Source organism: Sapajus apella, unplaced genomic scaffold, assembly GCF_009761245.1.
Source record: "Sapajus apella isolate SASKATOON/1434 unplaced genomic scaffold, GSC_monkey_1.0 scaffold41, whole genome shotgun sequence".
Taxonomy (NCBI): Eukaryota; Metazoa; Chordata; class Mammalia; order Primates; family Cebidae; genus Sapajus; species Sapajus apella.
Window position 1 is genome coordinate 16,021,686 of NW_022436981.1, and position 26,426 is coordinate 16,048,111.

Genomic DNA, 26,426 nt, shown 5'->3' on the forward strand with positions numbered 1-26,426 from the left:
ATGCCTCCACCATTTTGTTTTGTTTTTTTTCCTTAGAATTTTCTTAGCCATGTGGGCTCCTTTTTGGTTCCATATGAAATTTAATTAGTGTTATATCCTAATTGTGAACTCAAGGAGGGTTAAAAAAATGCCTGACAAACTTCAGGCTGCACCAAGAACAATATTCCAGGTAGTTTTGCATGTGATGCATAATTTTTACCAGCTTTTTTACTTTTAAGTCAAGGTTGAGATTTAACTCTTCAACACACAACTGTTCAAAAAGGTATTTAATTATGTTTATTACTACTTAAACTTACAGTTTTTGTAAAGTGGACTTAAAATACCAGGTTCTGTAACACGACGTTTTCTAACAAAATACACAGTGTTATAAAAGTAGCCTGCACATAAATTATATATCACCTTGAAGAATGCAAATGACGGGCATAGTTTGACCATTAATATTTTCAGTAATCATGAGAAGCAGATACTGACAGGAAAAAAAAATGGGCTTTAAGTATAATTTGGTCATATTACTGTAAGAGAAATTATAAAGATAATTATCAAAAGTTGGATATTACAAATTAAGCTCATAGGTTCCTTTTAATGTGCCCCCAGGCATGTGGCTATCTAAAACTTATTCTTAACCTTAGCTTAGGGCAGAACCATCCGTGAGGCTTTAACATAATTCCTGTTTTTTATTATTATACTTTAAGATCTGGGGTACCTGTGCAGAATGTGCAGGTTTGTTACATAGGTAAACATGTGCCATGGTGGTTTGCTGCATCCATTACCCTGTCTTCTACATTAGGTATTTCTCCTAATGCTACCCCTCCACTGTCCACCAACACCCTGCTATTCCTCCCATAGACCCCAGCCCTGAAAGGCCCTGGCATGTGATGTTTCCCTCCCTGTGTCCATGTGTTCTCATTATTCAACACCCACTTATGAGTGAGAACATGGGTGTTTGGTTTTCTGTTCTTGTGTCAGTTTGCTGAGAATGATGATTTCCAGATTCATCCATTCCCTGAAAAGAACATGAACTCATCCTTTTTGACGGCTGCATGGCATTTCATAGTGTATATGTGCCACATTTTATTTATTCAGTCTATTATTGATGGGCATTTTGATTGGTTCCAAGTCTTTGGTATTGTGAACAGTGCCGCAATGAACATATGTGTACATGTGTCTTTATAACAGAATGATTTATACTCCTTTGAGTATATACCCAGTAATGGAATTGCTGGGTCAAATGGTATTTCTGGTTCTAGATCCTTAAGGAATTGCCACACTGTCTTCCACAGTGGCTGAACTAATTGACACTCCCACCAACAGTGTAAAAACGTTCCTATTTCTCCACATCCTCTACAGCATCTGTGTCTTCTGATTTTTTAATAATCACCATTGTAACTGGCATAAGATGGTTTCTCAATGTGGTTTTGATTTCATTTCTCTAATGACCACTGATGATGAGCTTTTTTCCATCTGTTTGTTGGCTCCATAAATGTCTTCTTTTGAGAAGTGTCTGCTCATGTCCTTCACTCACTTTTTGATGGGTTTTTTTTCTTGTAAATTTGTTTAAGTCCTATGTAGATTCTAGTTATTAGCCCTTTGTCAGATGGGTATGTGGCAAAAATGTTTTCCCATTCTGTTGGTTGCCAGTTCACTCTAATGATAGTTTCTTTTACTGTGCTATGCTCTTTAGTTTAATTAATTCCATTTGTCCATTTTGGATTTTGTTGCCATTACTTTTGGTGTTTTAGTCATGAAGTCCTTGCCCATGCCTATGGCATAAATGGTATTGCCTAGGTTTTATTCTACGGTTTTTATGGTCTTATGTTTAAATCTTTAATCCATCTGGAGATAGTTTTTGTATAAGGAGTAAAGAAGGATTCATTTTCAGCTTTCTGCATATGGCTAGCCAGTTTTCCCAACATCATTTATTAAATAGGGATTCCTTTCCCCATTGCTTGTTTTTGTCAGGTTTGAAAAAGATCAGATGGTTGTAGATGTGTGACATTATTTCTGAGGCCTCTGTTCTTTTCCATTGGTCTATATCTCTGTTTTGGTACCAGTATCATACTGGTTTGATTACTGTAGTCTTGTAGTGTAGTTTGAAGTTGGGTGGTGTGATGCCTCCAGCTTTGTTTTTTTTGCTTAGGATAGTCTTGGCTATGTGAGCTCTCTTTCAATTCCATATGAAGTTTAAGGTGGTTTTTTCCCAGTTCTGTGAAGAAAATCAGTGGTAGCTTGATGGGGATAGCATTGAATCTATAAATTACTTTGGACAGTATGGCCATTTTCATGATATTGATTCTTCTTAACCATGAACATAGAATGTTTTTCCATCTGTTTGTGTCCTCTCTTATTTTCTTGAGCAGTGGTTTGTAGTTTTCCTTGAAGAGGTTCTTCACATCCCTTGTTAGTTGTAGTCTAGGTATTTTATTCTCTTTGTAGCAATTTTGAATGGAAGTTCACTCATGATTTGAGTGAACTTATTGGTGTTATTGGTGTATAGGAATGCTTGTGATTTTTGCACATTGATTTTGTATCCTGAGACTTTGCTGAAGTTTCTTATGAGCTTAAAGAGATTTTTGGCTGAGATAATGGGGCCTTCTAAATATACAGTTGTGTCATCTGCAAATAGAGACAATTTGACTTCCTCTCTTTCTAATTTAATACGATTTATTTCTTTTTCTTACCTGATTACCCTGGCCAGAACTTCCAATATTATGTTGAATAGAAGTGGTGAGAGAGGGCATCCTTGTCTTGTGCTGCTTTTCAAAGGGAATACTTCCCAGTTTTTGCCCAACTAGTATGATTTTGGCTGTGGGTTTGTCTTAAATAGCTCTTATTAGTTTGAGATACATTCCATTGATACCTACTTTATTGAGAGTTTTTAGCATAAAGAACTGTTGAATTTTGTCAAAGGCCTTCTCTGCATCTATTGAGATAATCGTGTGGTTTTTGTCATTTGTTCTGTTTATGTGATGGATTATGTTTATAGATTTACATATGTTGAACCAGCCTTGCATCCCAGGGATGAAGCTGACTTGATTGTCATGGATAATCTTTTTGATGTGCTGCTGGATTTCGTTTGCCAGTATTTTATTGAGGATTTTTGCGTAAATATTCATCATGGATATTGGCCTGAAGTTTTCCTTTGTAGTTGTGTCTCTGCCAGTTTTTGGTATGATATTGGTCTCATAAAATGAGTTAGGGAGGATTCCCTATTTTTGTATTGTTTGGAATAGTTTCAGAAGACATGGTGCTAGCTCCTCTTTGTACGTCTAGTAGAATTTGGCTGTGAACCAGTCTGGTCCTGGACTTTTTTTGGTTGATAGGTTATTAATTGCTGCCTCAATTTCAGACCTTGTTATTGGTCTGTTCAGGGATTTGACTTCTTCCTGGTTTAGTCTTGGGAGTGTGTAAGTGTCCAGGAATGTATCTATTTCTTCTAGATTTACTAGTTTATTTGCATAGAGGTGTTTGTAGTAAACTCTGGTGGTAGTTTGTATTTCTGTGGGATCAGTGGTGATACCCACTTTATCATTTTTTGTTGGATCTGTTTGATTCTTCTTTTCTTCTTTATTAGTCTGGCTAGCAGTATATCTATTTTGTTGATCTTTTCAAAAAACATTTAGTGCTATCAGTTTTTCTCTACACACTGCTTTAGGTGTGTCCCAGAGATTCTGGTATATTGTGTCTTCATTCTCCTTGGTTTCAAAGAACATCTTTATTTCTGCCTTAGTTTCATTGTTTATTCAGTAGTCATTCAGGAGCAGGTGTTCAGTTTTCATGTAGTTGTGTGGTTTTGAGTGAGTTTCTTAATCCTGAGTTCTAATCTGATTGCACTGTGGAACGAGAGGCTGTTATGATTTCGGTTTTTTGCACTTGCTGATGAGTGTTTTACTTTCAATTATGTGGTCAATTTTAGAATAGGTGGAATATGGCACTAAAAAGAATGTATATTCTGTGGATTTGGCATGGAGAGTTCTGTAGATTTCTATTAGGTCCACTTGGTCCAGAGATGAATTCAAGTCCTGGATATCCTTGTTAATTTTCTATCTCATTGATCTAATATTGACAGTGGGTTGTTACGGTCTCCCACTATTATTGTGTGGGAGTGTAAGTCTCTTTGTAAGTCATTAGGAACTTGCTTTATCTATCTTGGTGCTCCTGTATTGGGTGCATATATATTTAGGAAAGCTAACTTTTCTTCTTGCATTGATCCCTTTACCATGATGTAATGCCCTTGTTTGTTTCTTTTGATCTTTGTTGGTTTAAAGTATGTTTTATCAGAGACTAGGACTGCAACCCCTGCTTTTTTTTTTTTCTTTCTTTCTTTCCATTTGCTCACTAAATCTTCCTCCATCCCGTTATTTGGAACCTATATGTGTCTTTGCATGTGAGATGGGTGACCTGAATACAGCACACCAATGGGTCTTTAGTCTTTATCCAATTTGCCAGTCTGTGTCTTTTGATTGGGGCATTTAGTCCATTTTCATTTAAGATTAATATTATGTGTGAATTTGATCCTGCCATTTTGATGCTAGCTGGTTGTTTTGCCTGTTAGTTAATGCAGTTTCTTCATAGCGTCAATGGTCATTACAATTTGGTATGTCTTTGCAGTAGCAGTACCAGTTGTTCCTTCCATGCTTAGTGCTTCCTTCAGGAGCTCTTCTAAGGCAGGCCCAGTGGTGACAAAATCTCTCAGCAGTTGCTTCTCTTTAAAGGATTTGATTTCTCTTTCACTTATGAAGCTTTGTTTGGCTAGATATGAAATTCTAGGTTGAAAATTATTTTCTTTAAGGATGTTGAATATTGGCCCCTACTCTTCTGGCTTGTAGGGTTTCTGCCAAGAGGTCTGCTGTGAGTCTGAGGGGCTTCCCTTTGTGGGTAATCCGACCTTTCTCTCTGGCTACCCTTAGCAATTTTTCCTTTATTTCAACCCTGGTGAATCTGATGATTATGTGTCTGGGGTTGCTCTTCTCGAGGAGTAGCTTTATGGTGTTCTCTGTATTTCCTGAATTTGAATGTTGCCCTGCCTTGCTAGGTTCAGGAAGTTCTCCTGGATGATATCCTAAAGAATGTTTTCCAATTTGGTTTCATTCTCCCCGTCACTTTCAGGTACACTGATCAATCGTAGATTTGATCTTTCACATAATCTCATAGTTATCGGAGGCTTTGTTCATTTCTTTTCACTCTTTTTTTTTTCTCTAATCTTTCCTTTTTGCTTTATTTCATGAGTTGATCTTCAATCTCTGATATACTTTCTTCTGCTTCCTCAGTTTGGCTACTGAAACTTGTGTATGCTTCACCCAGTTCTTGTGCTACGTGTTTCAGCTCCTTCAATTCATTTCTTCTCTATGCTGGTTATTCTAGTTAATATTTCATTTAACCTTTCTTCGTGGTTTTTAGCATCCTTGAATTGTGTTAACAGATGCTCCTTAAGCTCAGAGAAGTTTGTGAAGCCTGATTCTGTCAGTTCATCAAACTCATTCTCCATCCAGTTTTGTTCCCTTGCTGGTGAGGAGCTGTGATTCCTGATGGAGAAGAGGCATTCTGATTTTTGGAGGTTTCAGCATTTTTACCTCATTCTTTCCCATTTCTGTGGATCTCTCTCTTTGGTCTTTGAAGTTGTTGGTGACTTTCGGATGAGTTCTCTGAGTGTATCGCGTTTCTGTTGATGTTGAAACTATTTCTTTCTGTTTGTTAGTTTCCCTTCTAACAGTTAGGCCCCTCTGCTATAGGTCTGTTGGAGGTTGCTGGAGGTCAACTCCGGATCCTGCTTGCCTCGGAATCACCCACAGTGGCTGCAGAACAGCAAAGATTGCTGCCTGCTCTTTCCTCTGGTAGCTTCATCCCAGAGGGGTACCCACCAGATGCCAGCCAGAGCTCTCCTGTCTGAGGTGTCTCCCAGTCAGGATACACGGGGGTAAGGGAGTCAGTTGAGGAGGCGGTCAGTCCCTTATCAGAGCTGGAGCACTATGCCAGGAGATCTGTTGCTTCCTTCAGAACTCCATTGGAAATGCGGAGATTACTTGCCTTCTGCGTCACTCTAGCTGGGAACTGCAGACCAGAGCTGTTCCTATTCAGCTGTCTTGGCAGAAATCCCCACTTTTAAATAATTCCAATGGCTAGTTCTCATCTTCATAGGTTGTGATGATCCAGTCTGGGGTGTAAACTGAACGTTGATTTTTTTTTCAACAAGTGATCCTAAAATGTGTAATCATGGTTAATAATCTCTGAAACACTCAAAAGCAGGTTTCTGTCTCACCTAAAACTGTTGGATTAAGGAATGCATTATTCAAAACAAAACTGAAACTGTAAATACTTTGAACCTAAAATAAGCAACTACAAGCAGTTATGTAGTAGTGCACTGCTGTTTTTTATTGTTTCTTGCCTAGGCAACATGCTCTGCATTTATTACCAAGTCTAAGATGATTAGATATCCATTTAATGGCAACCTCTGAAATCACAAAAAGAGAAAGCTAATTTTAAAATTAATTTCACAAATGAATTTTAAAATACTTTAGAAGCCGTATTTTGCTAGACTTTCTTACTTTCAAGTACAAATAAAGTTTAAAAATCTATATGAAAAGTAAAGCACAGTGATATTTTTCCCCATAACCTATCATGTAACAGCTGTAATACAATAAATCTCAGGAAAAATTAATGATAAATTATTGACAATATCAAGAAATCTCATTTCCATTTGTAAGTCAATTTTCTCAAATTTATATTTCTATTTACTATTAAAAATAGTCTTTGTTCTTGAATTAAATGTCTGACCCAACTGCCAGTTAGCTTCATTTTCCTTTGCTGATTTCACAGATTAATCAATGCAGGGCTTATTTTCACACTGGGAAAATAGTCATTCCAGCTTCTTAACACAAAATGAATACATTTGTGTTCTGAAATTGACTTGAAGTGAGGCACTCAAATGCCCTAGAATATGGCACAAAATTTCTTTTTGCTTTCATTCATTTCAAGATAGTGTATTAATATTATCCTCTTTGCTTCCACACAGCTGTCATCTAAAATGCCACTAAAGAATGGATGCATAATTAGCTCTTCAGCTCATACATTAAATATATTTTAATAAATAGCTCTATTCTCAAAAAGAGAATATTGCTGTCCATTCTTAGCTATCAATCTCAGAGAGAACTTAGAGGGTATTTTTATGTGAAGCATTGCTTAGCTAAGCTAATGTAGGCACTGTATTTAAAATGTAGCCTTACTGAATTATAAGCTATTCAGACTCATCTGAAACAATTACAGTGATTCTGATAAATTAGAAAATATTTTTAAATTGAAGAAACTGATTTGGAATTCCTGTAAGTCAAATATTCATGCCCCAAAAACAAATTCAAGTTATAAGAAATGTAATATTTACATATTAATTTATAGCCAATTTAAAATCAATTAAATATTTAATAAATACCAATGCATTAAACATCAATTTTTATAATCAAGGTAATTATATTTTAATAAAATCCATTTGCAATTTTAATATTTAAATTTTATATTTACATTATCAGCAAGATAGTTTAATATTTAATATTATCTGCAAATATCCTGAATAATTTAACTGTGATAAAACCTAAAATAATAAATTATTTTCTCAAAGTCAACATATTTATTATTTCAGTGGTAAAATATAGGACCAAAAAAAGACAAATACAATTTCAGTTTTTTACACAAAACATCATAAAATATGAAGATTTGGAATGAAGTGTCCCACTGAAGGACTCAATTTTTATGTCTGCTAACTTATTTTAAATCATTTCTGGAGGAACTCTAAATGAGAAGTTCCATATATGAGTCTTTGGAATGCAAGACTCTGTCATTCAGGAGAGCATTCCTTCTTCCTTCCCAGTCCCTCACTTGCCCCCACAGTTCTTCCAGCCAGTGTGAGCTGGAAAGGAAGGTGTCTAAGAGAGGTGACTGTAAGACTCCTCACATAACTCTCCAAGTCTTGGGGCGGGGGGAGATTGCCAAGTCAAAATTGAGGCTATTAGTTTTATAAAAATACATTGGTATTTTGTACCTGTACCCATGATACAACCACAGTGTAACAGAGAGGAGCTAGTATTTAGAATGGAAGTTAATGAAAAACTGGAGATATGAGATTTACATTTTTGAATAACCATTATTGATTTAAAAATCGTATACCATTGATTAAAGATGAGCTATAAATGGGTAATAGTTAACATATGAAGTATGGACAGTTAATGAAAATCGATATTTGACTTTTGTGAGTCCTCAAATTACTGCTCAATGTATGTATTTACCTTTTGTCATTGCCCATTTGTATATTTTATTATGAGCAACTTATCACCAACTACCTAGTATCTAATATACTATGTAATACCTAAAACCACAATCTGAGTGCACATAGTGCATATTAATTGGGCTGCAAGGTTATGGTGCTGAGCTCTTACTATTCTTTGTCCTCTGACTTTGTCCTTGCTCTGTTGCCTGCATAGGATGTGAGATCATGAGGATTCTCAAAATTCAAATCTTATGATGATATGGATTTACAGCAAGTACTTTATTCTTTGGTTATGCAAAAAGAGGATTAAAACTTAGTAAAATAGGTACATAAAAGTTATTCAGTGAAAATTGCTAATTAATATCTTCCTTATTTTGTTTAGTCAAATCCCTTTCTATATTTTCCTTATTACTTTGTTATGAAGAATTTATTGACTACTTTTTATGTGCAGAAAATTTCTTGTTGGTAAATGGAATTTGGCCACTAATGAAACTTAGTGCTTATGGGCAGGTAGAGCTCCTAAAGTGGATCATTTCTCTGTAGACTTTGCTACAGCTAGAGAACCAGACTACAAAGAAAGTACAATGTAAGACTCACGGGATTATAGAGGTGAGTCCTGGCCCTCCTGACCACAGCCCCTGCATCTCCATTAAAAGGCTTTAGGAGCAATAGTTTGTATTTACACACTTTTTTCAATAGCATTACACAGTATTGACATTTCAAAATGTAAATAATTCAGAAATAGAAATCTCATCTCATATCACCAACTATCCTGCCAAATATAATCAAATTTATCCTTTCCATTAATTTCAGTACATGTTAATTCTGTAAAGCCCATGAGCATGAGTTTCCTCAAACTGATGTATCAAATGTAAAAAATAATGACTGTATTTTGCAAGTAAAAATTCAATTTTTCCAAAAGTCACCACTTACAAATAATAATACGCTTTCTCATATTATTCACTACAACATCTCCAAGACAGAACAATGGCTTACATGTGTTAGCCATTCAGTAAATATTTGTTAAATGAGTAATGTTCTCGGGACTTGTATAAAATTATTACATAACATGGTTTAAAATCTGGTGCAATCTTTTATATGTAGGTGTAAGTTCCTCAACACCAAATGTCCACCTTGTACAAATGTGCATCAATACCTATAATGCAAATTTTCAGTGAATTAAAGAAAGGCCAAGTTTGTGTCTTATTCATGGATCATCCTGAGTAACCAGTTGTACAAGGCTCTAGCCTGATTCCTATGTGATTAAGAATGTGCATGGAAGAAGAGAAATATAGTTTTTACTGCGTTGAACTCAAAGAGTGCTGCAGGGACAGGTGTAGATGCTCTAAGACCCTAGGCAGTCTCACATCTCAGCCTGGTTGGCCCCCTAGTGTGGCTTTGGAGACATCCTGGGTTTTAGAGGGTAGTGTTTTTATGAAATACCATCTGATGCCTCTGACCTCTTCCTTCCAATGAATGGAAAATACATAAGGAACAAAATTAAAGCTATACTTCCTAAAGCAGCTTACCAACTGAGCCAGATATGTGCAGACTTGTTCATCACTTATATTTCTGTGAAATAATTTCTGAAAAGTATGTTAATTTGTTTTGGAAAATAGTTCTATGTCCTGTAGCAGCAAAAGATTAGGTTAATTAATTTGGTTAGTGCTAGAGAACCTTGGATTTGGGAGACAGTAAGCCTAGTGCTCATTTTGGATTAATTATGTACTTTTTCCTGTAAAATAGTATAAAAGACCTCCTTCCCCTTAAAATAGTGAAATAGCAAGTGATCGCATTTTAAGAAATCCAAATTTAGGAAGGAAGATTCAGGATTTTAAAAAGGAAGCTGAACATCTTTCCTCTAAACAAACTCAGGTTTAAAGCACCACATCCTAATCTTTTTACCAAGTTTACTGAACCCTACTCCTGCCTCCTGACAAAATAAACAACCAACCAAATAAATAAATAAAACACACTTGAATTCACATTCTTTCTCTTTCACTGGCAAATCGTTGAACTAAGGCAAGGTACTTAATGCTCTGAGTCTTATATTGTCATCTGCATTTTTCAAGTGAGAAACTAAGTATGCATCCCAAAGTCTTATCTGTTTCCCATCCTTCTCTAGAGGGTTCTAATGGGGTTAGAGTATACAAATAGATAGATGTATAATTTCTATAAGGATTACTTCTGCAATTACTAATCCGCATCATAAATGTTTAATACAGAGCCATAATAAGTACTCCGTGTGTGGTAGCATCAATTAATAGATATTCCAACCACTGATGAGAAAATAAGAACAGAGCTGAGCCTCATAGCCAACTCTCACATTGACTTCAACTTTGTTGTTCAGTTTCCTCATAAAAATGGAGATAAAAATACTGAATATTTCAATTTGTTATAAAGAAATAAATACAAAATGTCTGTAATCAGCTTATGCTTGGCAATAATTATGGTGGTGGCTTATTTTTCTCCTCCTACTTCCAGGCTTCACCTTGTGTTTATGACTGGTTTAGGGTAAGATATTCTTCCTCCTTTCCTCTCCACATCACGTACCCTTCACCATCCTGATACAGCATCCTATGAAGCCCCATAGTCTCCTTTACTCTTCCCCATTGAGAGGAACAAAGTGAACTTGGTATTATTTAATTTATCTATTTTTGTTAAAGACAGAGTCTCACTCTGTTGCCTAGGCTGGGGTGCAGTGGCTAGTCACAGGCATGATCATTGCACAATTATAGCTTCAAACCTGGGCTGAAGCAATCCTCCTGCCTCAGCCTCTGGAGTAGCTGGGACTACAGGCCTGCACCAATGCCCAGCAGCCTTGGTATTATTTTAATAAAAATTCAAGACTATAAATATTTAAATGAGTGTCATTTTTCAAAGTGGTCATCTGGTGATGCCATGTATGTATTTTAAGGAATCACAAACTATGTCTCAAAAATGATGTACTGTATTAATATATTTTAGAAACTCAATAGATCTTAACTGAATATGAGATTTTTAAAGTGGTATTTTCATTAAGGAATGTCTTTTTAAATGAATTAATTTATAGACTGGCATCCTTATTGACTATCAGTTCTTATGAGCCAAGCATTATTTGGCTATGCATGCTAGAAAAATAATTTGAGAGTTACTTTATAATAACAATTTCTGCCCTTAAAATTTATAAATATTTCAAATATATATATAACTATGGCATCTTTTGACAGCAGAAAAGACACAGTATTGTTGCCAAATCAGTGAGTCAGACAATGAACATAGTTAAACATATAAGACACTATTCAGAATGATCACTGTTGCTGTTGAAAATGATTTATGATTGTGATTAATTGCTTTTACAATTTTGATCAAAACTGATCTGTCTAATTTTCTGCTACTAGCTGTGTAAGTCACATCTCACCCTGGAATTACATAGATCAATTTAGTCTAGACTTCTGGAAAAACTAGGGGGAGAAAGATGGAAATAATTTTCGAGCTGTCAGTGACTGATGGATGTTCTGATTTCACAGTTTTAGTAAAGAAAAGGTCTTACCGTAGCTGTCATAGGCATCCTCACTTACTCCATGACCATAGTCATAGTACTCAGGCACACTGCAACAAATTTAGACAGCAATCAATGTTACTATAATTAGGAAGAATCAACCCAGAAACTTATATGGACTTTGCAGGCAGAATGCGTGCTGAGGTAATATTCCAGGAACCTCAAGGCATAAAACACAATCCTTAATAAATCTTCAGTAACAAAAACACAGGTTATTGACAAGGAGTGCTATGATTTTTTTAAATGCCACCTCAGTATTATTTCTTTATCTCTATCCTCCAATTTGATAAATCAGACTTCCCCTAAAACACAAGTATAACACTTCAGAATTTGTCAAGAAGAGAGTTATAAAAGGTCTCTTTCCAAGAAAAAGTGCTCTCTAAGATGACAATCTGGTCAATCACGTATGACTTTTAATGCTGTTATCTTAAGAAATATGCATCACTTTTTCACGTTGAAACACGAAACTGTATTTCTACTCCCCTCCGTACCTTTCACATCATGTGTGTGCACTCCCCAAATATATAAGCTATTTTGTTTCATCCAATATTTTGCTAGATGCTTCCACATTTCAATAACTGTCAAAAAGATGTTCTTCCTTCATTTCTTACTCAAAGCACACTCTCCCCCTGACCCATTCTGCTACCCCTTTACAATTGTCCTCACTGTTTCCTGCAGCATCAGCTTCCCCCTTTAAGGTATAATACCTACTAGCATCCCAGAGTCTTACGTGTTTCTTATCCTTAAAAAGCTCTCCTTTACCCACATATCTCCTTCTAGCAACTATCCCATTTCTTGAAGTGACTCTACTCACTCTTTTCACTGACTCTTCCTCCATATGCATTTGAAGATGCTCAATCAGGCTGTTCTTCCACTGTTCCACTAAAACAGCTTTTGGCAAGATCTCAACATTTTCACATTCCATGGTCAAGACTTAGTGTTCTTTTTACTTTAGCACCATTTAAAACAGTTGATTATTTCATGTTTCTGCAAACACTTCACTTGCTTCTGAGATCTCCTCTTTCATGGGTCTTCTAATGAACTTTATTTCTTCATTCTTCTCTATGGATACCTTCTCATTTTTCCCATCACTTAATCCTGGTGATCGCTAGGGCTCAGCTATTAGAATCCTTCTCTTTTCTATTCATACTTACTCCCTAGGTAGTCTCATCTGGTCTGAATGTTCTCTCTAAGGGCAAATTCACTTCTACTTGCAAAATACATCTAGAATCTGAACATGTCTAAACATATCTACAGCTATTACTGAGTTAAAGTTATTGCTATCTCTTATTTAAATGAGTACACTATATCCTTCTAAGTGGTCTCTATGCAATGATTGCTCTGTTTCTATTATCTAGGTAGCAAAGTCATTCCTATAGAAGTAAGTTAGATCATATTAGCTCTTTACTCAAAATTCATCAATAGCTTCCCATATTCTTTAGGAGAAAAAGAAAAACATTCTTATTTTGCCTATACCATTTGCCCCCGCCCTGCCCTAGTATTTCTCAGATCTCATGCTGTCTTTCTCCCTGCTCACTCACCCTACTCAGGGTTCACTGTGCTCCTAGGTGTTCTCTGAACTTGACAAACATATTACTGTCTCAGAACCGTTTCACTTGTCGTTTCTCCTCCCTGAAACATGCTTTTTCTAAATATCCAATTATCCCTTTTCTCATTCCTGCAGAGCTCAAATGTCACTTATGAGAGGTTTTCCTGATCAATCTATTTAGAGTCCACTGATCAATCTGTTTAGACTAGGACCCACTCACCCCTACCTTGCTTTGCCCGTCTTAGCATTCATTGATCACCGCCATACATATTATATAAACAAACACACAAACATCCATTTGCTTATTCACTTATTGGCTATAGCCCACTTCTAGAATATAAACTTCTTGGTATATAGAAAATTGGGCTCCCATTTATTCACTTACTCTCATTGTTCCAAGCAGATTTTCTAGAACAACGTTGGGCACATAACAGCTGCTCAGTGGGTATTTATAGGGCAATATAATAAATTGCTCATAGGAAGATCAGACACCATTTAAATGAGTAGCCTCATAAAACCAAGTCACAATTTTAAAAAATAACATGCAAAAGTAAAAATTATTGTAATTTAATTTGTATTGGGCTAATTCATATATTTTTAATCTTACTGAGGGATATGTAAGTATTGATGATACATTATATTTTCCTTCAAATCCACTTCTTGGTTTAAAGTTAGATATCAATCACTGCCACCCTATATAAGTCTTTATGTATAAATTATCTCAAGGTCAGTAATTCATTTTAAGTATATGAAAGTATATCAAGACAATGGCTGAATATCTAATAGCAAATTCTGTAAGGGCTGAGGGTAGGAGATAGATGCCAGAGGGTTAGGATGGAAGGAAAGACAGAAGGGCCTAAAATTACATGTTCTCCAAATGTGGTTGTCATTATCCCTCAGAGTGATTCCATGGGTCTCATTAAGTACATTTGATTTTATTGATAGTAAAGGAAGAGAAACAACAAAAGAAAAGCCTATATATTAGAGATAAAAAGAGAGGTAGAGAAGACTTTGGTCATCCTTATCTCCCTTGAAGGCAATTTATAATGCATGAACTTCAATTTAAGTGCGAAGAAGCTAAAAAAAATGGCCTAGCTCAGCTGACACTGCTCAACGTGTTTACATTCAGTGTCTGAAAAACATATGGTGATGTGCTTTCCCCATCCTTCTAATGATTTCAGATTGTAGAGGGCTAACGTGATTGGCTGAAATCTGGATGTGTATCTCTTCTTTGACATACTTGTCATGATAGAAATGATGCAACCCAACTCAGAGTCCTCTTATAGCCAAATCCTGAGAGTTGTTATATTGATTTCTTAAATGATCAGGAAGTGGCCATCATTAGAAAATAGTAAGTTAATAAGCAGCACTCCCACTTACAGCAATGTAGAGGAAAATGCTGGCATTGAGGGAAGCTTATCCTTGCCTTTGTCATCATCAATACATTTTCTGTGAGTAAGCCTCTGATCATGTCTTCCAAAGTGTGCTGTGTGAAGACCAGTAGCTCTGTAACAGCATCTAGTGACATTAATATGTTTCTCAATTTTTACTTCAGTTAAGAGAGAGAAAAAGAACAGTGGTGGGAGAGAATATGATAGAGAAGCACAGTTATTGTCTATCATAAGTGATATATACACACCAAGAGGGAATTTTAACAGAATTCTAAAATAAGGGAGAAGAGTACAAGATATTTGTAAAATAATGGATAATGGAGGAAAATGATGTATAATCATCAAAATGGACTCTGCTAGAGTCTATACCTTAGATTATTAAAATATAGCTTCTCATTTCTTCTACAGATAAATTTTTACTTGGACAAATGGCTGCACTAATAGTGAATACACCTTTTCATCTAACTGTGCCACCCCTTCAGCTACATGTGCCTTTGTGACTAAATTACATGCTATGTGGTGTCTTCTGAAACTATTCTAAGCAACAGAAAAAGAAGGAATACTCCTTAACTCATTTTGTGATACCAACATCATCTGGATACCAAAACCTGGCAGACACACAACAGAAAAAGAATATTTCAGGGCAATATCCATGATGAACATCGATGTGAAAATCCTCAATTAAATACTGGCAAATCAAATCCACCAGCATATGAAAAAGCTTATCCATCATGATCAAGTTGGCTTTATCCCTCAGATGCAAGACTGGTTCAACGTATGCAAATTCATAAAAGTAATCTATCACATAAACAGAACCAAAGACAAAAACCACATGATTATCTCAATAGATTCAGACATGGCCCTTAACAAAATTCAATAGACCTTTATGCGAAAAACTCTCAATAAAGTAGGTATTGATGGAACATATCTCATAATAATAATAAGAGCTATTTATGAGAAACCCACAGCCAATATCATGCTGAATGGGCAAAACTGGAAACATTCCCTTTCAAAGCCAGCACAAGACAAGGATGCCCTCTCTCACCACTCCTATTGAACATAGTATTAAAAGTTCTTACCAGGACAATCAAGTAAGAAAAAGGAATAAAGGGTACCCAATTAGGAAAAGAGGAATTCAAATTGTATCTATATCTGATGACATGATTGTATATTTAGAAGACCCCATTGTCTCAGCCCAAAGTCTCCTTAAGGTGATAAGCAACTTCAGCAAAGTTTCAGGATACAAAATCAATGTGCAAAAATCACGAGCATTCCTATACACCAATAGCAGACAAAGAGTCAAATCATGCATGAACTCCCATTCACCATTGCTACAAAGAGAGTAAGATATGTAGGAATACAACTAACAAGGGATGTGAAGGACCTCTTCAAGTAGAACTACAAACCACTGTTCAAGGAAATGAGAGAGGATACAAACAGATGGAAAAACATTCCATGCTCATGGTTAGGAAGAATTGGTATCGTGAAAATGGCCAAACTGCCCAAAGTAATTTATAGATTCTGTGCCATCTCCATCAAGCTGCCATTGACTTTCTTCACAGAATTGGGGAAAAAAACACCTTAAATTTCATATGGAACCAAAAAAGAGCCTGCATACCCAAGACAATCCTAAGGAAAAAAAAAAAAAAAAGCTGGAGGCATCACATTATCTGACTTCAACCTATACTACAAGGCTACAGTAATCAAAAGAGCATGGTACTTGTACTAAAATAGAGATATAGACAAATGGAACAGAATGACGTCCTCAGAAGTAACGTCACACATCTACAACCATGTGATTCTATGACAAACCTGACAAAAACAAGCAATGGGGAAAGCATTTCCTATTTAATAAGTGATGTTGGGAAAACTAGCTAGCCATATGCAGAAAGCTGAAACTGAATCCTTTCCTTATACCTTATACAAAAATTAACTAAAGATGGATTAAAGATTTAAATGTAAGACCTAGAATCATAAAAACCCTAGAAGAAAACCTAGGCAATACCATTCAGGACATAGGCATGAGCAAGGACTTCATGTCTAAAACACCAAAAGCAATGGCAACACAAGAAAAAAAAAAAACACCATCAAAAAGTGGGTAAAGGATATGAACAGACATTTCTCAAAAGAAGGCATTTATGCAGCCAACAAACATATGAAAAAAAGCTCATCATCACTCACCATTAGAGAAATGCAAATCAAAACCACACTGAGATACCATCTTATGCCAGTTACAATGGCAATCACTAAAAAATCAGAAAAAAACAGATAGATGCTGGAGAGGATGTGGAGAAATAGGAAGGCTTTTACACTGTTGGTGGGAGTGTAAATTATTTCAACCACTGTGGAAGACAGTGTGGCGATTACTCAAGGATCTAGAAATACAAATACCATTTGACCCAGCAATCCCATTACTGGGTATATACCCAAAGGATTATAAGTCATTCTATCCTAAAGGCACATGCACACATATGTTTATTGTGGTACTATTCACAATAGCAAAGACTTGGAACTAAACCAAATTCCATCAATGATAGACTGGATAAAGAAAATATAGCACATATACATCATGGAATACTATGCAGCCATAAAAAAGGATGAGTTCATGTCCTTTGTAAGAACATGGACAAGGCTGGAAACCATCATTCTCAGCAACCTGACACAAGAACAGAAAACCAGACACCGCATGGTCTCACTCATAAGTGGGAGTTGAATAACGAGAACACAGGGACATACAGAAGGGAACATCACACACTGGGGCCTGTCTGGGTTGGGGGTTCATGCGGGGATTGTGAGGGGTTGGGGGGCTAGAGGACGGATAGCGTTAGAAGAAATACCTAAAGTAGATGATAGGGTTATGAATGCAGCAAACCACCATGGCACATGTTTGCCTATGTTACAAAATGACACATTCTGCACATGTACCTCAGAACTTGCAGTATAATTTTTAAAAAGTTATGTATTAATCTCTTGTTGACTCTTGCCTCCTTTACTCCACTTATTTTATGTATTAATCTCTTGTTGACTCCTGCCTTTTTTACTTATGTACACATTATTTCATTATGTTTAGTGTTTAAGGTATAGAAGTCAAAAAGCCAATATGGTGTATAGAATTTTATTAATAATTAGATATATTTTTGAGTCAATGCAGCTAACATGATACACCTTAATTTTATGTTTGTGTCATTTCTTAAAAAAATTATATCTGCTATAACCACCAAAGTAATTGAATTCCAAATCACTGATAACTGCCATAATTTTAATTAACACCTTCATAATTATAACAGTGTGTTTAGAAACCTTAATCACTATATTTCCAGAATATAAAATAGAATATTAGTGAAATTAGAAATAACTAGGTTGTATTTATATAGAATTCATTTGTCCACATTTATTCCTACTTAAACGTGATTAAAGAACATGATAAACAAAACGAATGTAATAAAAATAATAGCTTTCTGAAATAATGAGTAGTACAGAACCGACTTTTTCTAGTCAATGTCACATATTTTAAAATGTTATTGTTTTATTGCACATATTTATGGTATAAACATGATCTTTTGATATACATGGTGAAATGGTTACTATAATCAAGCCAATTAACCTATGTTAAAAATAATAGAAAACAACAATATAAAAGTCACCTGGGAAGGATATATAACTATCTAACTCTTCTTAGCATTTAAGGGACTATTCTTAAATTTTGTTCTTATCAGCATTTACACTGAAACCCTATTATACTGCACATTTACATTATATCGATAGAGAGATTAGTCAAGCAAAGATAAATTTTTAGCCAGGTTCCTATCCTCAAATTGTAAATTGGTAGTACCTTTAATTCTATATCCACATACATGTCGATCAAATTTTTCCATTAAGTTTCATAAAGCTCCATGAAAATGCTATTTAAAAAACATTAAAGCTACTCTGTAGATAAATGAGTGTGACATGCATGTAGATATATCAGCTTTTACCACCAACCACAATACCCTCTTAATGTCATTCAGGTTATTCACTAAACACTCCTAGATCGAAGGAATGGGAAACTCTTCACCAAATAGCTCAAGACTCCACAACTTCCATCCACATTTCATTACTGTTGTATTAGCTGCTAATTCTGATGGTTATCCTGAATCTTCCCCTGAAGAACATCTGTTTTTTCCAGTACTGAAGGTGAAGTTAACCAACAGTTCAACTTTATGCCTATGGTGGGAAACCTATACCTATAGAATGATGCTGATGTTGGAAAACCTATTTGAAAATACGTTTTAAGATGATTTTCATTTGTCTATTCCTTCTAGAGAAAATCCTTCCTTCCCATAGAAATTAGCTGCATGTGTCTCTCCCTCCTTTACCTATCCCAACACATTCGTTCATTTTCATTAACCCTAACTATACAAAGTAATAGTATAATGACCATAACGCTTAGTAGCTACATACAGATACATTCAGTCAATTTTGAAAAACATTAAACATCAAATAAATGGGGCTGGAAAAGCCTTCATGAAAATTACAATCTAATAGGAAAGCCAACAAACGAGTGTTAAGGAGTGATTCATTCAGTTTTTGTTGTTGCTGTTCATCATATATGAAAACCCTAAAAATAAGTAGGAATTACCTGGGTTAGATAGAATACAGAAGCCCTACAGGCAGGGGGTCAGCACCAGCCAAGGCCCAGAGGCAAGAAAAAGTGTGCCATCAGCAGCTACTTTGCTGGAGTGGCTGCATATTAGTATTAGAGAGAGAGGGGGGCTCAATATTCAATCTCGAGACAAATATAGGTATCAGATCTTGTAGGTATCAGATCTTGTAGGTATCAGATCTTGAAGGACTTTGTCTTAACATGGAAAGCAGTTTGGATTTTATATTAGGAGCCATTGAAGGCAATGAAGGATTTAAGAGGGAAGCATAATTATGTTTTTGCTTAAACGGGTCACTCTTTGGGTGGTATCTTTCTTTTTTGCTGCTGTATCATCAGCACCTGGCACATTATTCAACACATGATAGATGCTCTACAAATATTTAATTTATAAATAAATGGAGACGCAAATCACTGTAGTATGAATAACTTCCACAATTGATCTCTGCCTTGTGTTTTTATACCTGTATTTCCCTTGTATCCATGAACTTTGGCTTTTTAAAATTAAAATGTGAGAATATTGACATATTAAGTGATTTGTGAACACAAGTTATAATACCTCAAGTCATTAGATGCTACATTCAGGATCCATACTTTAAACTGCTAAATGTACTCTTTTTTTTAAAAACAACTTTGCAGGACAATTCTAGGCTAACTTCAATCAGCAATTCAAGAGCATTTTGAAAGATTTGTAAAATCTGATATTTTGGAGGCCCAAACTCAAATGCATAGTTTATTAAGAAGCAGGATTTGCTTAATTATCTTTTTTCCAAAATTTTAATAACATCTGTAGTGAAAGATAGAACCTACATCCATTAAATGCTAATTCCTAATTGATTTAAATATTTCCTACTCCCTTACCCCTTTACCATCTGATTTCCAGAGTCAAAAATTTTAAAATGAGAAGGGACCTTAAACAACAAATTAAGTAATCTGTGTCTTTAACATTCTTCTGCCTCTTCTCCCCTCCAAGAAACAATAACCATAAAAATATATATTTAATACTTCTATGGCACTCAGTACACACCAAACACTGCTAAGAGCTTTACATAATAACCTTTGTTGTTTATTTGCTACAATGTTTGAGTGATGGTATCAGCCCAAGAGCAGAAGAGATGACTTATTTTTAGCTAATTAAGTTACTTCTCTTAAACGAATCCAGCTTTGCCGTTCATCCAGTCCATTCATTATATGCATCCAAAATAGTCATTCTCATGTTTATTTGCATAAAACCAGACAAAAAATGGGTAACTATTTACAGTATGATCTTGAGCTGACTGTGATTAGGAATATTAGATGAGCTGTGAGCTCCCCTCTCTATTTACCTGTCCTGCTCTTTCTTCCCAGAAAAATCACAGGTACCATCTAGAACAAGGGCCTGCCCCAAGCACACATGCTTCTCAACACCCTCTCCATCCCTTTCAATTTTTTCCTCCTCTGGGAAGCTTTCTCAGATACTCAATAACCCTACAAAGCTATACATTACCCAAAAATAGCACGGTGTTGTTGAAACCCCATCTTTATATGTGTTATTATTTGCTTGCCTCTCTTCTCTAGTAAAACGTGATTTTCATGAGGTCGGGGCTATTTGCATCATCATTGTATTCTCAGGGGGCAACCTAGTATCTGACACATAGTAAACGGAATACTGGCCAAATGAATAAACTGAAGTCTTGGAACTGCTGTGCTTTATATTCATTCCAACTCTAAAGAGCTACCTTCTAACCTGCAATCGTCATCCAACAATTCCTTGCATCACCATTAATTACCACCCAGCCCTTCCTGTGAACTCTCCCTTTCACTACCCCTTCTATTTTGGGACCCTCATGCCATCTTATGATACTGATCGAACACCTTAGCATTCAGTTCTGTTTGGAACAAGCTAGGCAATTTCCTTTACCACTTTCCTTGACTCTTCCATGACCTAACTTCAATAAAAGTCAACTGTCTGACTACATTTAAAAAACATATGGGGGAACCTAAAGGTTTTGAGAAATTTGTAGATATGGCTGTTAGACAGGAAAGTAGATATGGCTATTAGACAGCTCCTAAATGATAGGGAAAAGATGCTACTCACCTAGAGAAGATAAGACATGGGCTGGGAGATTAAGATGAGAAGCCTTGAAACTATGCCAAGTAATCTGAGGCTTGAGTTTAAACTATGCATATTTGAGATGATTGTCCTTTACTACTTCTCATGAATTGAGGACCAAAATCTGCCTTCTATTTACCTAGACAATTGTGATCACATAAAAACCATTACATAATTCAATAAGTATTTGGAGTACAAGCACTATTCGGTGAATACGAAGAGGAAAAGATATATTAACATACCACTTAGATATGTTGGAATAAAATATATAAATGTTGCAAGGTATGCATGAACAGAATAATATCGTGAATATTTTCAACCTACTTTGTCTCAGTTTATGTGACAAAATTTATAACTTATTATGTGACAGATACTATTCAAAGTATTAGGAAATATATAGCAGTGAACAAAAATAGACAAAGACATCTGCCCTCATGGAGTTCACAAGCAAAGTATTATTCAAGTAAAATAAACAGTTATAAGTGCTAAGGTGAAAAGACTAAATATGGAAGGCGGAACATTACGTTTTGGGATAAGGGTAAAATTACAGTTAAAGTGGTTGGGAAAGTCCTTACCGATGACCTTACAGTGAAAAACAACCTGAAGGAGTTAAAGCAGTAATCCCTGGAAATATAGAGAAAGAGCAATTTAGACAAAAGGAATAGAAAACATAAAGGCATTGAGGTAGGAGTGTACTTAGCGTAGTCAAGGAATGGCAAGAAAGCAGAGTGTCAGGGCAGAGGAAGCAAGGGGGAGTTAGAGGAGATGAGGGAGGGATCGAGAATTCTACTCCACATCCACCCCTACGTGCAGTCTTTACTCAAGTTGTATCTTGAACTCACTTGGCTCTCTCTCTACCTTCATCTTTGCCATCAGATCCATTCCTAAGCCTTCACTGACCACAAACTCTAAGTTCTATAAAGAAATTTCCAATATAATAGCAACTATATGAATATCCCCATTAAAATCAAAGTGGCATGACTTTCAAAATATTGGCTGTAATACTGTTAAGGTTAAAAAAATATACATTTTTCATTCAAATGTTAAAAGCCAATTATTTTAGTTAAATGCAAAATTACAGGAGCCGGGCGTGGTGGCTCACGCCTGTAATCCTAGCAATTTGGGAGGCTGAGGCGGGTGGATCACTTGAGGTCAGTAGTTCGAAACCAGCCTGTCCAACATGGCGAAACCCCGTCTCTACTAAAAATACAAAATTAGCCAGGCATGGTGGTACATGCCTGTAATCCCAACTACTTGGGAGGCTGAGGCAGGAGAATCACTTGAACCTGGGAGGCGGAGGTTGTAGTGAGTCAAGATCGTGCCACTGCACTCCAGCCTGGGCAACAAGAGCGAAACTCCATCTCAAAAAGAAAACAAACAAACAAACAAACAAAATAAATTGAAAATTACAGTAATTTGGGGAAACAGTAATTTATTTGAAAGCACCTACATTCAAGTAAACTTGAAGTTTGATAACTAAATTAAGTAAATGAGTGGTAGTCTCTGAATCCAGTCATGATTAACACTATTAATACTAATACTATAAGTAAACGGAAATGAAGATACATACTATTTATCAGGCTGCTGTTAATTTCAAGGGTTTAGAAATGAAATGCTCTGAGTCATTAAAATAGATAGTTATAAAATGCAAGTATGATACATCTAGTCATAATGGAAAAGCATGGGAAAGAAAATACATACTACACGTAACTACTATTATGAGTTAATTCTGACAGAATTAAAACTTATTAATCTCATCTTCGTAGAATAAAATTATGGGTGCCTATAACACTGGAATGGACAAGATATTTAAATATAAATATATAATATTTAACTTATTTTGCCAGCATTCTGTGTACATATTTTAGACAGTTCATTTTTCATTCAAGACTTTTTCCCTTTAGAAATTGGCCTTTAAGGATGGCAAGAGAATTAAAACATATGAGTTAATCTCTCTGATATTAGAAATCAGTGTTCACATGTGTGATCATTTGCTTTGCTGAGAATTTAATATCCTTATATTCACATTGGTATGAAAATAAACCACATCAACCTTTTAAACTCTCTAACATTTATTTTACACATTTTAAGTATAGGAGTAATTAAAATATATTTTAAATAAGTAGAAATATGTCAACAATTTTGACTCAAAAATTGAAAAATACATGATTTTGTTTACTGAAAAATATTACATAAAGTAGATTGTCTTTTTCATGTATATGTTTCAATCAAAATGCAAATACCTCGTTCAGTGCTCAAATATCACTGGTTCTAACAGACAACTAGCAAAGCAAAAGTCATGGGTTTTATTACTGTATTTATAAAGTCTCTTTGAAATTCCATTAAAATTGAATAAATAATTTTTAAATATTTTTGAAATTTTATTGTATTATTTACTTATTCAATGCATTTAACGAATAATGTTACACAGAAAGCACTGTGCTACAGGGTAACCATATTTGTATGTAAATGTAACATAACTTTTGTCTTACAAAATTAGAGAATACACAAAATACATTAAACATAAATAGATGTATAGGTATATTGACAGATAGATAGAAAGCAGGGTAACTTCCTGCAGTTATTTTTCTGACTGGTTTGTTTTGAGAAAGTCAGAGAAGTAAATCTTCCACTCACGGCCAACTTACTGTGAGACAAGAAAAGACCATAGTCTCCTGATGGAGAATAGTGACGTTTCCATTCTATGATCCCTTTGGAATACAATCAGTATTTTTTCTAAAAATGATATAAATAATCCAAAAAATGTATCTGAAATTAAAATTGAGAATTGCTATGTGTCATTTTGGACAAATCATTTAATCTCACCAACTGCCAGTTTCCTCATCTTTAATATGGGCACTAATGATGTCTACTTGACATATTAATGAGATAACCTGTGATACCACTATTATAAATGTCTACTACATATCAGGTACTCGATAACTATTAATAATTGGTGTTTGTCCAATCAATAAAGGCATAGACACAAAGCTTCTCTTTTTAATATTCATAAAGATTGCAGCCCTTTTGAGATTCCATCTTCTTGAAATATTCTGAAACATGAAATAACCATATATGCCTTCTAAAGTTTTAGTTGATGGTATTTAATGTTCACAAGATGAAGTATAGCCTAATTATTCATGAGGAAAGTGACATATTTGCTCTACTCACAGATTAAGGATCAAGACGGATGATGTATATAAGGCATCTAGTGTAGAATAATGATCAGCTTTGCAAAGATTCATTTTATTAAAAAAATGGGTATTTTGCCTCATTTGAGGCAAACTCATGCCTCAGATGAGAAGGAAATATATTTATAAATGCTTTTTTTTTAATGTAACATTTGCATACAATACTGCAAACTGTCACCCTTTATAAACACTCTTTAATATTTTTTCAATTTAGCTTCCATTTTTGGCTTACTTGAATGCTTTATTACATAAATGAGGGTGAGCAATTTTTTAACAAAACATTCATCATTTATTGTGTAGAATTATTATTAGAACACAGCAATAATTTTCTATAAATAATGCTTTCCACTGACTGATTAATAAGGCTCAGTGGTACATGACATTATTAAATGAACTGTTACATGCCTTTGGTACGCGTACATAGAAGCGATTGAACCCTAGTTTGAAATGGATATAATTTTAACTATATCACATTTCTCTTTGGCTGTCACAATTTATGAATATCAGTAGGATTCCAATGCTGTAAACATCAGTACAGTTTATAATTATTTCAGTACTTTAGTAAACTTTGCAACTGAATTCACTGGTGCAAGCACTATGGCTATGTGTTAACAGTGATTTATATTTTTCCTCATTCAGGTCCCAAATAGAAAATCATATGTGTTATATGATGTGCAAAAATCACTTGTTACTTATTAAGTGAAAGGTTATTTTCATGCTTCAGACTTTAGAAATTTAAATGACCAGCCTCTGAGGAAAGAAAATGTCAGTTGACAACAATGATTTCATTTTGACAGTTTTTCTTTGTGTAAAAAATAAAAAAGTCACATTCATCCAGAAACTCTTGGCATGTACCTGAAGTCAGGTAAAGTTTTTACTGTTTTGTGATTAGAAACATTACAAAGCCTGCTTACTACAGAACATTAGGAATAATTATTATACAAAACATTAATAATAATTAGAACTTCTGCAAAGAGAAAGGAAATCAGAATTCTGTTTGTCTTTGTTTAGCACCACTGTGGCATACTTTGAACTCAATTTTAATTATGTATTTTCATGTCTTTTTATCTCAGACTATGAGTGATTATTCCTTAGCACTGAGCACAAGTCCATTTTCTATGTTTTAATTCTATCCAGGCTCTTGCTTGTCACTTCCCTCTTAACTTGCTCTGTATCAAAACATGGTGCAGTGTCTCTTAAAAACCTGAGTTTTTTTTTATGACTGTACGTCCCCGACTATGGTAATTTTTGTTTACATGAAACTCCTTCTACTTATTCATCTGGGAAGGTATTCATCATCCTCCTGAGATCCAGCTCAATGGTCAGCCTTATATTATGGATTTACCCACTCTCCCAGGCAAGATTTACCCTTTAACACTTGTGTTGTGTAAGACTCTGCTCATACCTTCAGGTAGATCAGCTCTCATTGTACCTGAGCTTTTTTTTTTTTTTTTTTTTAATCTTGATCTCACCCTTTATCACGATGATTCTTCATATCTAATATGCATAAGCATTACAAGAATGCTGTGTTAAAACTACAGAGTTTTGAGCCTCATTCTTCAGATTTTTATACCACTGGACTCAGCAGGGGCCCAGAAATCTGGAGTTTCATTTATAGTGTTCCTGATGCAGAACTCTGAGATCATGCTTTTTAAAAACCTTTAGTAACTGTAAATTAATGAAAGCCTTAGCAATACCTTATTTGTTTCTTTATACCTAAGTCCAGAATAGTGATATTCAATACATATTTGTTGAATAAATGAATAATT

At 35.1% G+C, this 26,426-nt stretch overlaps 1 protein-coding gene across 3 annotated transcripts in view; it reads right to left on the bottom strand.

Moving 5' to 3' along the window:
* KHDRBS2 (KH RNA binding domain containing, signal transduction associated 2) overlaps positions 1–26,426 on the bottom strand; it is a 633,038-nt gene that overhangs the window by 10,828 nt on the left and 595,784 nt on the right. For 2 of the 3 annotated variants that reach the window (XM_032299837.1, XM_032299836.1), the window contains exon 8: positions 11,787–11,845. The exons of the other annotated variant lie outside the window; for it this stretch is intronic. In XM_032299837.1, the coding sequence (XP_032155728.1) occupies positions 11,787–11,845 (59 nt within the window). The remainder of the gene's footprint in view (positions 1–11,786; positions 11,846–26,426) is intronic. 3 annotated transcript variants of the gene reach the window in all.